The sequence below is a fragment of the Acromyrmex echinatior genome, chromosome 6 (assembly GCF_024713525.1).
Source record: "Acromyrmex echinatior isolate Ae372 chromosome 6, ASM2471352v2, whole genome shotgun sequence".
Taxonomy (NCBI): Eukaryota; Metazoa; Arthropoda; class Insecta; order Hymenoptera; family Formicidae; genus Acromyrmex; species Acromyrmex echinatior.
The window spans coordinates 787,001-802,648 of NC_141857.1; the positions used below are offsets into that span (position 1 = coordinate 787,001).

Genomic DNA, 15,648 nt, shown 5'->3' on the forward strand with positions numbered 1-15,648 from the left:
TGCGAATGAAAAGATATTGCCAGCATCGTGAAGGAGAAAATCTAATATCACATAATAGATATTTCACAAAATTAAATAAACGTTAAGTAAACGTTAAGAATTATAATAAAATTGATATTGTATAAGTAAAAGACTATTTCAATATATGTGTCAAAACAAGATATTTGACACTTGAATTGCCATATCATATCTCGTATCTGAATGAGTCTGTACGAGTCCATTCCACAATTGGGTCTTGTCATTCAGTTGTGGAAACATGAACGCTTTTATATATCACTTAAAAATGATTTTATTTCAAACATTTAAAATATTAAAATAATATATTAGATTTATTAAAAATAGAATCACTTATTCATTTTTTATTTTTTTATTTATATCTTTTTCAAATCATTATAAAAAGATCCATTATATTTCGGTTTATAACAGTTTCATTTATTTCCTCTAAAATTATAATATATCATAAAATATAATAATAAATTATATTAAACAATATATAATACTTTTTTATTTATTTATACATATTTATATTTTATGTAGTTTTTTTATGTAATAATCTTTGTGCATATTTTATAAACAATCACGATACTTCTTGATTTTAAACCTTTCAGTGCTCATGGCAATCAAAATATTAAAAAAAAAAATCCATCATAATTAATAGATAGACAGATTTATATTTATACCTCGAATTCGTGCTTAAAACTACATAATAGTCATACAGTTTTCGGTGCTTATAATTAGAATGATACTATTCCTGCGTCGTATATATATTTATTCTGCGTTGGCGTTATTCGTTCATATAGGCGAAAAGCATATTTGTACACTTGAATTGGTACGTCACATGATGAATAGGTATGTCGTAAATTAAATTGCGAAAATGAAAAATTACGAAAATGAAGGTACCCACGTGGGTGTACAGAAATGAACGAATAATGGAAATCCTTGCATTTTACAGGAGATTTATCTTTCGCAGATAAGCTTTAGCGATCTCGTCCTTGCACGTAGGCGCGTAAGAAAAATATCGAAACAGTTGTGTGTCAAAGACTAATACCGGATGCCGTAACAGAGCTATGCTAATAAGATTAGCACGTCACGGCGTACAAGTCTACCTGCCGTGCGAAATAGACGGATGGATGAACGTGCGGGATTGTCACTCTGATGGTTCTTGGCGACGGATCAAATTGTATGCTCGTCGTTCTGCGATTCTGTACACCCCGACGTTTACACGTTCGTTGGCTATAAAAGCCAACAACGTAATCCGTTGCAGAGCGACGACGTCATGCTCGTGAAAACACATGATCGATCGCCTTCCCAGTTTTGTTGGATCATTACGCAGTAATACGTCAGGCAGAATTAGAAAAGTTTTTCCATCCATCACAGAAAAGTCAATCATCTGGAAACAAGGTATCGCAGCTTCGTTTCCTTATCGTTGTACCTTTTACAGTAACACACACCCAATGTATAGGGTAATGAAATTATTGTGAGTTGAATCGATTTATCACTGTGTTGAGTAGCGTCATCATAAATTATGATCTACATAAAATGATTACTGTAGGACGTGCAAAAGACTTAGTGGTTATTTCGTGATACATAAATGTAGAGGAATAATAAAGTATGTTGTATTACAAAATACAAGTACTTTGCTTTTGTATTCTTTGTTTAGTTTGTTGTCTTGTATATCTCACCTGTATGAGATATACGGCATTTTTAGCGGACGGGATTTATGCCCAAAATATACAAAGTGGGTATGATTGAATTCAGTGCATTGAATTCAGCATTAAATGCAATAAACGCATTACACGAAATATGTACCTCATGTCATAACACTTGTAATACATGTGGGAAGATTGTAATTATTATTTATTACTTTATATACATATTTATCATTCTTATTCCTTAATAAAACTTTATAAACGCATTTTAGAAATTATTGTATCATTTTATGACTTATTTATATGCATTATTTGTAAATTTTTCTTGAACTGTATATATCCCCCTTTCCCCTGTGAGCCATGTATCTCATCCCTATGGAATATACGGCAAAAATACAAGGGTTTAAAAAAGTTCATTTTTTTAATACGAAACATAAATATTTCGGATTTCCAATATTTTTTTCATAATAGTAGACAGTACAAAGTATTTATTGATATAATTCGTTTACTTTAAACATAGTAAATAATATTTAATAAATTAAGTTTTTAATAGGTGCGGCGTACATACCAAAGTTACTAATAAAAATTGCATAATATAAAATTTTGTAATAAAAATTAGTAATTTTATATAATAAAATATAATTTTTATTATAAATATAACTAACATAAATTAAGGATAATGACAGTCAACGCAGGTTATCAGGCGCAAGATTTTAAAATAATGAAAGTTACGAATATTCTGTCGATAAATAATGTCTTCTTTGTTTTGAACATTTCAATTCACTTTGGAGTCCTCTTTAACAATACAGATGTATAACGAAATGCTCACACATCCCAAAAGATTGTGTCACTCATAAATTACCAGAAATGAAGTGATGTAAATTTTTATTACAATACTTTGTATTATGCAATTTTTTTTAATTACACTATTTTGAAATGAATTTAGACTGAGGAGAATAAATCTATAATTAACCTTTTGAGGATATGTTTTTATCGACTTTTTTATTTTAAGGACTAGAACTTTTTTGTCAATGTCATGACAAATTGAGTGGCAAAAAAGATGGCACCATTGTCAAATCACTAAAGGGCTTTCTCATTCAAACAAATTTCAATATTTTCTTACTGAAACGCGACTTTCTTTGTAATCCTTCGCGCAATAAATTACTGCGCTGCGAAAGAATGGAAATTAAGATTTTGAGTTTGCACAATAATATTATTAGTTTTCAAGAAAAATATCACAGAAAGATAAAAATAAAAAAGAAGATCTTATTTTATTTTTAAATTGATACACAGACAATACTTTACAATGTAATCCTCTAAGAAAGATATACATCAATCATGTGATTTTATTCGTTTAGGGAAATCCCAAAGTCTGGTGCCTTTTCCTCGATGGAGAATGCATAATGTTTTAAATTCAAGAATTTCCGCAAAAGCAGGGCAGGGCGTATAAAATGGTGCATGACGATCAACAAAAGGAAAATATTGGCCGGCTGACAGCCGACGATCAATCAACAGAGAGTAAATTCGTAGTAGTACGAAAATGGCTCGCGATGAAATGACGCGACATACGGCCACGACGTCGACAAATATTGAATTTTTAATGACCGAGCGTTAAAGCCACGAGGCCATCGAAGACTTGTGTATCATCATCGCACGATACATGCACTGTCATTGCGTATACACGTTACTTGAAATGTAATTTCGCCACCTGCTGAGTCGCTTTAAAACGATCAGAGCTGTTCACAGAAACGCCAGTTAAAGTTAAATGACGTTCAAATGATTTCTCTCTTCTGCCTTTCCTTTGACTCTGTTTTTTAACATTTTAGCCAGTATTCAGAATTTATTTTTTTATTTAAGACTGTTTTAAATGTAGTCTTAAGATGTCATAAATCAATCAGAAAGCTGTATTAGCATCTTAAGATATTAATTGAAACGGTCTTAAAATAAGAACTGATTATGAATACCGACCTTTAACTGCTCAGCTGACTTCAGCAATAAATTAAAAAAAATTAGCATATTACTTTAAATATTGTTAATACGTGTTTAGTGTATCATTTTAATATTATTAATATTTGTAATTACATAGTGCGTTATATTAATTACCAATATTATTAATAATGTTATATATTTAATATTATTTTAAATACTTAATTATTTTTTAATGTCTTACTAGTAAAATCATTTGTAATCGGATAAACAAGACTATCACTCGCAAATAAGTAACGAGACCTTTGATGTGAATTTCACATGTTATCCAAATATAGGAATGACATGTAAAGTGTTAAAAGATGGAAAAAACAATAGAGGCATTGTTAATAAATGATACCTACAAGAATAGTTCTAAAACGATCTGCTTCGCGTAATTTGTAGAGTTTATCAGAAACATATTGTTAAATATTCCAATACATATGATGTCTCAAAACATCGACGATGCAAATTTCGGTTTTATAGCCTCTTGAACATAAAAAGTTTTGAATTAGAGTCGCAAAATACTGTAAGGAACGCGAAAACACCTTGTGGATGGTTGTCCGCATTGACGTTATTCTTGGTCAATAGTGACCGTATTCCGCAATGTTATGTAATCCGCGCATCGATCGTTGCAATAACCGGAATAGAGTAAATAGAACCGCCGATAAGTTGATTTCTATCAACTGCACGCTTCGATGATGTTTCAGCGCAAATTCTTTCAATGAAGAAGCGTTTGTGTCAGTTGGACACATTTGTTAGATAAACTGTTAATCATTAATATATGACGTAACAACTTCCTGCAACTTTAAACGGCGATTTCGCGGATCAGACTGGGGGTTTCCTCAAACTGTATAAAAAATCAATCTATCATATTTATCGCTGCACTTTTATCGTAAGAAATAATGTCAAATTATTTTTAAAACATTTAAATTACGAAAGAAATCTGTTATCTGTAAAATATCTGAATAACATATGTCAATGAAATCGAATTCTGAATAAACAGTTTGTAATCTTCAATTGCTAAGAGATTCTAATCTATTGATGCAATAAAAATGTGGTTACTATAAGAACGGTTATAATGTTACGTAATAATAATTGTCAATTACACGCTTTTATTCTTAAAAGGATAAATCAAAAAGAAAGATAATCAAAATAATTCGCATGTAACAATGATAGAAACTGCAATATATACTATTTTGAAATTCAATTAAAAAATAATAAAATAAGATCAATTACAAAATTAATTCCTACAGCTTGCTACTGTGAAGTCTTTTTTTATCTCGCGTCAAAAAATTTTAATTAAATTTTTTTATCGAAGTTACGTAAAATGAGACCAATCATAAGTAACTGATAAATTCCCTATATTTAATATTTACTTGCCTGCCAATAATTATCTATCAATTTCCATCATACACATCGATTCAATGTTATATTATTTAATAGCAGCGAAGATTTTTACTGAAAAATATTCGGCTATGATAATTAAAGATATTGTATTGTATATTAATGAATTACTATAAAATATGTAATCTCAAAAATATAGCATATACTTTATTATATCAAGTGTTAGTGTCAGAAAATAAAAAAAGATTGAGTTGAAACTATTCAGATAATAACAACATCAAGGATTCCTTGTTGTATTATCATGATCTAAAAGCTATAGCCTCCCCCCCCCAAAAAAACGTAAGACAGTAAAATATTAAACAGTAATCGAATCGATCAATAACAATAGAGATCATAAAATCATCATATCATAAACAGCAAATCCAACATTTTATTTCCTTATTGCGTTTACATTTTATTGCTTAAGTATTTCGGGACTAAGGGTCATGACACATAAAAAAATTAAGCAGTAAAACGTAAGCGAATTGACTAATCGTAAAGTCCGTAAAGCCATAACATAAGCAGTAGCTAATCCAACATGCTGATTTCCTTCCTGCTTACGTCTTACTGCCTTAAGTTTTTTTGTGTGCCATGGCCTTCATGCCCGTATATATTCATAATCCGTCCTTATATTTTCCTTAAAGAATGACCGCAAAAATCACCATCAGTTTTTTGGGCACTTGATTTTGGAACTGAACCAAATTTTACCTTATATTGAGACATTAATGGCATACAATTTGTATGCTATGGCCCTTATAATCCCTGAAATATAAAAGATAGCCATAAGAAATCAATAGATCACAGTCGATTATTCACTTCATATTCGACTGTTTGGCAAATATCTTATACGATTTAAAACTTACTATGTCTATTATACTTCAGAACTTAAATTTTGAAGCGTATATTGTATAGTAAAAATAAAAAATAAAAAGTGAAAAGTAAAAGATCTGCTCGTATCTCACGATCGACCCGTCAATATTCATTAGCTTTGATACAAAAGGAATTGATATAGCGACTTGACTCTCGTGTCAGTTTTAACGACGCATCACTTTGACCTCCGACGATAGGCAACCATCGGAATACCCTCGATAGCATTCTCCAATGCCATTGACCATTTTCACGCCGGAAAGGATGAGATCATCGAGGAATATATATAGAACTGCGGGTACGACGATACAAAATTTTTGCTTTTTCTTTTCAACACCATGGCTCTGCCGATTGCGCGCGATTCGCGCGTGTTGCATTAACGCGTCTTTGTAAGAAAGAATTAACGACGCTCCGCTGGAAAAATGCGTGACGAGAAGTCAATAATCGCGAGTCTAAACGCTTACGACACGCGAACGACACGTGCAATGATAGAGAATAAAAAGTAAAGAGAGAGAAAGAGAGAGAGAGAAGGAGAGGGAGAGAGACAGAAAAAAAGATGACCAGTATATCGAGAGCGCCTGAAACGCACGTGATTTTTCGCAATTTTTTTCGCATTACACGTGTATTGACTAGTGAGAAGAGAACGATATTTTTAGTAAATGCGCAATAAAGAGTTTAGCACTGAAAATATCAACGTTTCTTACTTATTAAAAAGACAAACAAATTACTACGAAAATAAAAAAGTAATGCAAAATTAAATATTTCAGAATAAAGGACATAATTATTAAAAGGACAATTATAAAAATCAAAATATTATCTATCCTTTATACAAAAAATATAATATTAATGTTAAAAATAGAAAAAGAGTCAATAATGATAGATATAATTTTAGCGTTGAACGTCCGCTGCAATGAAGAAATATTGCTATTGAGAGATTCCCATATTTCTTGTGAAAATAAAAAGATACTTTCCACGAACGCCAGAGATAAGTAGATATTTACAGTCGGCGCTGAGAGTTATTGAAAACTGCAGCGTCCTACGTGATGCTGCGAAAAATCATCTTTGCGATAAATTCTCGGTAAACCACAAACGTAAACCACAAACGTACCGCTAAAATTTTTCACGTGAGAAGGATATTCTGATTATTTTTCTAACAAATCCGAGAAGCCGCGGCGTGATACCTTCTCATGACGAGAACGGAGTTTTTAGACGCGATGAGAAGTGTTTCGTACTATTGATCTTTAGACTCTCTGGAAAAAAAATCTTTCTATCGAACTTTGCGTAAAAAAATCACACGTCTTAAATTTAAAGAAAAATAAACTTCCGAAATTTCTTTCGCGAGAAAGAATATGTGTGCTAAGATCTTTTACAAAATATTATGCCCAATTTTTTATATATAGGAGTATATTAAATTATTAATTTTAAGATAAAATGACGATGTTAACATTATCACATTACTAATAATAACTGATGACTTTTACTAATTGACATTACTAATAATAACTGATGACTTTTTTGATTGCTAAGCTGACTTCGATATATTGAACTTAATAAATCTAATATGTTATGTTAATATTTATAATATCATACTATTAAATATATTATTACATTATTACATTATATAGATATTATATACGTTAATATCATTGATTTTTTTAATTTCTTAATGTAATTTATATTGTTTCTTCAATGTCTTAAATATCTAGAGTAAACAACATCATTGACTTCGCGTAATTTTGGCAAAAGTTATTCGTTTGTAGATGATGGTATTATTTATCAGATTAAAAATAATTTTACTAAGGTACGTTCGGTAAACACGCTGTCAGCGCTATTGCGTCATTCTACCCTTGTTTTATGTCTAATGAACGATAAAAATATAATGACACAATAGCGTTGAATAGCACTGACAGCATACTTTCCGAACGCGCTCATAGTAAAACTATTTTTAATCAAGCAAATAACACTCATCCATAAACGAGAAATTACGCGTCATTCAGATATGGCAATCGAAGTGTTAAAGAATAAATGCCATTTAATACAAAACTTTGAATCACATAACTAGCTAGATATGTATATAATATAACAATGTAAATTAAAAAAAATAAAAAATGCGCAATTCAAAACGCACTTTGAACAGGATAAAGTTGTATTTAAAATAAAGTTATTTAAAATACATATTTTAAATAAAAAAAAGGATCAAATTACGTAATATTTATTATTTTAAATATCTCATTTCTTCAAAATATCTCATTTCTTTTGATCTATTTTTTATTCAATATTTTAAATAAGTTTCTTATTTTATAATTTTTATATTAAATAAGTAACAGTATTTTATCAAATCCTGCTCAGAAATAAATAATCTTGTTTAATCATGTTGCACAATATTTTATAATGTACGTGATGCATTTACGATAATGAAATTTCTACTGTGACGTACATATAAGGACATAAAACTCATTGGACAGATAAGTAGACCACGTGTCATATTTTATATCAAAAAGACGGCAAGCAATTACCGCGGCACTCATGCAAACGTCACATGATGCTCGTAATCGGTCATCGGCATTCTATATATGTCTGCAATAGCGATCAACGTTCCATGTTAAACTATCATCAAATCATTTTCCCGGCTGGTCTCATAGAAATTGCGTGATCTCGCCTTTATAAGTGTAGCTTTCGCGAAACGGTCTCACATTGATTTGAAAACGCGCAATGCTCGTTGAAGTGCGACGAATTGTAATAAAATAAGGCAATAATTTGGCAAATTGTATGAAAAAATGCTTTTTGTAAGATATAAACAAAATTTTCCTCGAGGAACATTCAGCTGCGCAGAATGAGAATTTAAATTTAGAGATTATAGATATATTTATTATATCTATAACGAAAAGAAGGTTTGCTAAAATATTTAAAAATTTAGCTAGACTTGAAAATAATTTTATTAGACCGTTAAAATAATTATTAAGGACATTCAAACTAGTTATTAAGTAAAATGTCAATACTTTTTGCAGCATTGCTCATTATGTTTAAGCATCCTACATAATTATTTTAATAGTTCAATGAAATTATTTTCAGATCTGTATCAAATTAAATATTTCAACAAAATCGTTCTTTCTGTACATACTTTGATAATTAGAGATGTTGTTTCGACGCATGATATAAATTACTACAATACAAATACAATCTCGCAATATAAAGCGTAAATAATAACGCAATAAAACATACAACACTTTATCATGCTAAGGCCCAGTTTCACAACTTACTGTTAACTGAGATTCAACATAATTTTCATCCCTTATCAATTCTAGAATTGAGAAGAGATCATAAATTGAACTTCAATTAAGAATTAACCATAAGTTGTGAAATTGGACCTAAATGTTATCAGAAAATTGTTTGAAAAAAAAAATCCCATTTAGATAATAATGGTATAACTGGATATCGATTGGGCAACAGTATGTTAAGAACATTCCCCAACTAAGCTAATTTGACCAGGTAATTACAGCTATTTTAAATTTTTGCGCGTCTGCTAGCCGCTAAAATAATCCCTATCGTAAAGCCAATGAGACTACAAAATAATCTTATCTATTCCGTGTGCACATGACAAAAATATGAGATACACCACACGGGACATAAATCTGCAGTTGAAGCTTCTTATAATTATGCCCCATGGTAACAATATTAAATAATTTTATTGGGAGCCAATAGTGTGTCTTTCACATGGAAAGGACAGTTTTACTAACTCTCTAAAATATTCAGAGTGAATTGTCACTCTGAAGAGTAAAATCTTTTTTAAAGATTAAAAATTGAGTCACTCTTTTACAAGACTGGCTTAATTTTCACTCTTTAGAGTGAGATTCTACTTCAAAGAATTTAGAGAGAGAGTCAAAAAAATTTTTTAGTTACAAATCTGAAAATAATTTTGTTTAATGATCAAAATAATTTTGTAGAATTCTTAACCCTCACAACTACAGCTATAAAAACTATATCAAAGTTTTAAAGCGTCCTGTTTGAAGTACAGAATGCAAATAATCTCCTTCACCTTGCAGTGATTCATAACAAAAGATTCAAAGTTTTTTTATCTACAATTTAGAATCTCATGTATAGTATCAATTGCATAGAATATATATGTATATATATTGGGTCATTTAAAAAGTATCTGCGGTTTTTTCATTCAAAAATTGAACAAAAAACCGCGGATACTTTTTAAATACCTAATAATTATCTAAAGTTTTTCTTTTTAGATCCAAATAACCCGTTATTATAGTCGAAAGTAAGCATTGATGACAATGCAAAAAAGTTTAATTTATTCTATAGCAACCAGCGTCTTACATAATTATTTTTATAGTACAAAATTGTTTTCAGATATACTTAGTTAAATTTTTAGATATTTCAGCAAAAATATTCTTTCCCTTGCAGCTGTTCTCTAAATTGTTTCGTAATCAGAATTGAGATTGTGATTTGATAGACGAAAACGTAACGTCCACTTTCTCATGAAATCCACTTTCTCATGAAAATTGTTTCCGCAAAGTTGGAATGATTTTTTTTGCGAATCAATCTGAGCCCACCTTTGAAGGGAGAAATATGCTCCTTGGGGCGCCGTCCAACGAGGAAATCATCAGAGTATAAATAGAGGATGACTCGCGATTTGAACGCGCTCGGTCGATCCGAGCATGTATCGATACGCGGCGTTTCTTTGAAAGAGGTGTCAACGCAACGGATTAACACTTTCAGATCCACGGCGGTGCGTCGCACTCGTGCTTTAAAAATAACCGAGGACGCGTGAAGCGTATCGCGATAGACGAGTAAAGCCGATTTGTAATGACTTGTACCTTGCCTCTCGATAAGAAACACTTCGGTCCTTACACGTTTTATTATCTTTCTTTTTTCGAGGTATACGCATTACTTTCAACTTATTTCTAAAGCTGAAGTCATTCGAATAGTCTTATCTAAGGCCGATATTCATAGTCCGTTCTTATTTCAAAATTTTAGTAATGTTTTAAGATGCAATCCTATATATGATCAGTTCGTGACACCTTAAGACAGTTTGAAATATACGAATCGACTATAAATACCTATCTAAGGGCCGATTTTTCCATCTTCGAATAAATTATATAATAATTAGACATCGGATTTTTATGCAGATATTTTTACAGATATGCACAAATATGCAAATGTGCATAATATACACTTTTAGAATGCTTTTATAACAAGACAAATTTCTATTTTTATTATTTTCCAATCTGCTTTCTAAAAAAACATGAAATTGCATAAAAATTCGATATCTACACTGAAAGAAAAGATTGGTTGCTGCAACAATTTAGATAGTAAAATATGACATAGTATTTTTATATGGCTGCAGCAATTAATTTTTGGTTGTAACAGCAAATTTTTAGTTAGGTTAGCCTATCCGTAATGTCAGTATATGATTTCGATAAATTAACGCAACTAAAAACTCGCTACTACAATCAAAAACTATTTTACTATCTAAATTGTTACAACAACAAATCTTTTTTTTCAGTATAGTAATAATTCATCTAATATCTAAACAAAAGAATAAAAGAGTAAGAGCAAAGTAAAAGTATAAACCGAAGCTTATCAAAAAGTGAAACAGCTCAACTTAAATTTTGTAGACTTTGAACTGATAACTTTCTCTTAATTTTAGATTCTAATGCCCGTATTCATAGAGTCAGGCTTTATATTTAAGGCTTCTTTAAATTTATCTATTAGAACTGTACTCTAGAATTATTTTATTGGTTACTGAGCATCTAAAGATAAATTTAAGAAAACTTAAATATAAGGTCTGACTATGAATATGGACCTTAAATCATCATATGTTTCGAAGATTTGATTCTCCGTCAAATTAGACTTTGAAGATTTGAATTAGACTTTGAAGACAGTATTTGATTGTAAATTCTGGTAGATAAAAAATAACTAATTATATTAACCTTCAGCACAAGCTCTAGATTACGTAGCTCGAGCTGTATAAAACAGCGTTAGGCATTCACAAACCATAAGGATGAGGAAGACTAGGATAGGAGGTAAAAAAAGTTTTATACCTCGATTACTAAGTTCTGACCACAGCATGCTCTGAGGATTGAATAGAAATTTACCATAATCATTAATTATTATTAGGTGTTGGAATTAATTCGTAGCGTTTTACAAGTGATGGGAAGTACTTTCATTAATGTATTTTTTAATGCTCATGTGAAATAAATAACATTCTTTCATTAAAAACGCTACGAATTAATTCCAACACCTAATAATATTTCGATAAATTACAGCTCTAGAAACGTATCTCGGAAATACAATCTCGCGCGCGCGAAAATCTTATTTTAATAATTCGAAAATTTTTGTGTACAATAAGTTTTATTTATCATTAATAAGTGAAAATAAGTTGATTTATAGCATTTTTTATCATTTTTGACATTATTTTATAGAAATTCAACACTTGAAACAGAGTCTAAATAAGGCTTGATATTTTTAGAAACAGTATGTTTGGCAATATTTTTCACGTATATCATTTTTATAATATAATTGTGCATTATTTTACTGTTTATAAAATGTAAACTCATTTATAAAATTGTTGATGTCCATCTAATTATTGACTTGCTGAACAAATATACTTTTTGGAACTAATCGAAATCATGATATTTTCTTAAAATGCACGTTCAATTATCTTTGGAACCTTACTGAAAAAATTTAACTTTAAAATTTAAAGTTTTGTCTTCGACACACACTACAAATTAAAAAAAAAATCATTTTTCCCGCGAATTTCCACGTTTTCCTTTTTTCCTAAATATTTCGAATATGTTCAATTTTTGAATTTTTGTACCTATTCATTTTTCTTTTTGAACCTTTCGTATCAACTGAAGAAAAAATTGTTCAAATTCTATGCATTACATACAAAGATATATACAATTGGAAACATCGAGGTGATATCCCAATATACTCCAAAATCTCAAATATAGTTGTAATTAAAATTAAATTTTAGAAATAAGTTGATTTTTCACATATAATGAAGCTTATGTGTGATAAACAAAAATGTCAAAGACACAAAAATCTGAATATTTATGAAAGTTTTAATAAATTTAGGGAGTCTTTACTGTTATAGAAAATTGTATTTTATTTAATTTTACAAAAAAACTTCGCAATAATTATATGAAATGTTGTCCCGTGATTTGTGAGATGTGATTTGAGACGAGTTTTATACATATAACGATATACATATAAAATTATACATATTAATATTATACATATAAAACACAATAACTTGTGATGAACAAAAGATGTCAAAGACTCAATACTATAGAGACAAGGTTCAATACTAGATAACTTGTGAGCTGTAATGTATTCAAAAAACTCTGTGAACACAAGTTTTACTTTTAGCACACCTTTGTAAAAACAAAATACAATCTTCTCTCTTTACAATAGTAAAAACTTATTAAACTTGTTAAAACTTTCACAAGTATATAGAATTTTTTAAAATATTTTTATACAATTCAAAATTTTAACAATATAAAAATCTGTACTAAAGCTCAAAGATCCAAATTGCTGACAGAAAATTCAAAATTTCCACATAGCCAATGGAGAGTTAAATTGCCAAAATGAAGATTAAAACAGAAACTTACTTTAAGAGCGTATTTCTGTCTCGTGTTCTTGTCGTAGCATTGCACGACCTTCCCGTTGATCCCGAGGCCCAGAACGTGATTGCTAATTTCGTAGTCGTCGGTAATCGGCGTAGCCTTCGGCGACAGCCGATTGTTCAGCGGATGTTCCATCGTCTTTCTTTTGGCGTCCTCGACTTCCGGGATTTTCTGTTCCGGTAGCTGATCGTAGTCCTGTCTAATGACCTGCGTCACGACGACTGACGGTATCGAGCACTTGCGCTTACTCTCTTGCTCGTTCTCCTCGAGAACAGCCCTCCTGGACTTTCTGCAAAGGCGAGGATATTCTGTCATTTCCTGACACTCGAGATGTAAAGAACAGGTACGCTAGTAAGTAGGCAAGGTCACGCGCATAAGGCGAACGGAAAAATACGATGTTCCAGATTACGTGGTGATAACGCAGACCTCAGACCGATAACGTGTCGCCATATCGAACGTGTGGAAGACACGCGAGGAAACGAGACCATCGAAACCGTGCACGGAAAGAACAATTTTACTAAAATATTAAGCTAGATCTATAGATTTGAAAATAATTTTGTTGAATCATCAAGATAATTATATATATATACATAGAACGCTTCAACTATTCTTAAAAAAATTTAATACCGGAAAGTAGTGATTAATTACTTAATTATTTGAAGTATTAAAAGCTATTGTTGAGTGCTTTTTATACTCCAAAAAAGTAATTAATCACTGTTTTTCATTTTTTTAATTAAATTTCTGTAAGACTAGTTACTAGAATATCAAAACTTTTGCAGCATTACTCATACTTGTTACATAATTAATTTGATGGTTCAACAAAATTGCTTTCAAATTTATATCTAATTAAATTTTTTTAATACTTCAGCAAAATATCGTTCTTTCCCTGGTGCATACTGACTCATTGCATTACATTACAATGCATTATAACTTATTACTTATTACAGTTGTTCAGTTCACATTTAATCCTTCCTCGAGGGAAAACCGTTCGCGTTAGCGAGATAAAACTGGAGAATGATATTTAAGAGCAGAAAGTTTAGCGATGGGAGAACCGTGCGACGTTGAAGGATCTGCAAAAATTAATTGTCAATGATATTTGTATTCGTTAAATATTCGTTCACTGTGTCAACCAAGTGCCGTTTCAATGGAAACCGTTTGCGTAACCGTCCTCGAAGAATGTGCAAGATTCATGTTATTTCACATACATACGCACACATATACGTGTGCTCTACCCACACAGTCTTACTTATACGGCGCGTACTACTCTCGTTCGCGGTGCAACCTGTATTATGTATACACCGCAATGCAGTACATCGCGATTTTTCCAGTCGCAATCGGAAGAAAAATTGCATGCGTGTATTTCTACGTCAGAATTGCATCGGCAATAATACATAGACATCTCGCAATCGCCGTTATTTCATTCATCGGTATGTAAAAGGCAGTATTAGAGCGTAAAATAAAAAAGTAATTCGATAATTAAAATAAAAGAATTATTAGCGATATATACTTTAGGCCAAAAATTTGGAAATACTTTTAAAAAATTGACATTTTTAGAATTACTTATTTAAATATCTATAACAATGTACTTTTTTAATAATTATTCTTCAGATCTAATAACAGTTATTGGATCTAATGAATTATTGTTAAAAATTGTTGGATATTTGAATAATTAATTGCAAAATTGTCAATTTTTAAAAAGTATTTCTAAACTTTTGGCCTATCGAAATAAATACAGTAAACTAGCCAACATAAAGATACTTGCTATGGGAAACAAATTATCTAAAAAAACCTATAGAAATATCTACTTTGGAAAGTAGTTACGAGTTACACAATTTATTAAGAGATGCTTGCGTTAATCGCAATGAACTGTTAATATTAAATTAATATCACGTTAGTAACCATCGCTTACTGTCGAAAAGGGCGTGTGACGTAAGTATTGCATAATAAGATGAAAAACGCCAGCGATCGATGGACTCGTTAACTCTCACTAAAACCGATAATTCAGGCTAACGTAAATGAATAGTTCTGAACTGTTTATATATGTTTTAATACAAGTAATTACTTTCATGGTGAGGGTTAATTAGACCGTCACTATATCGCTTGGTATTCGAAGATTACATACAGCGCTCATTAGAGGTATT

General features: G+C 30.6%; 1 protein-coding gene across 2 annotated transcripts in view; it reads right to left on the reverse strand.

Moving 5' to 3' along the window:
* Window positions 1–15,648, reverse strand: part of LOC105151682 (MAP kinase-activated protein kinase 2) — a 30,284-nt gene that overhangs the window by 7,869 nt on the left and 6,767 nt on the right. For both annotated transcript variants that reach the window (XM_087407500.1, XM_011065523.2), the window contains one exon: window positions 13,493–13,796. In XM_087407500.1, the coding sequence (XP_087263626.1) occupies window positions 13,493–13,642 (150 nt within the window). In that variant the 5' untranslated portion in view covers window positions 13,643–13,796. The remainder of the gene's footprint in view (window positions 1–13,492; window positions 13,797–15,648) is intronic.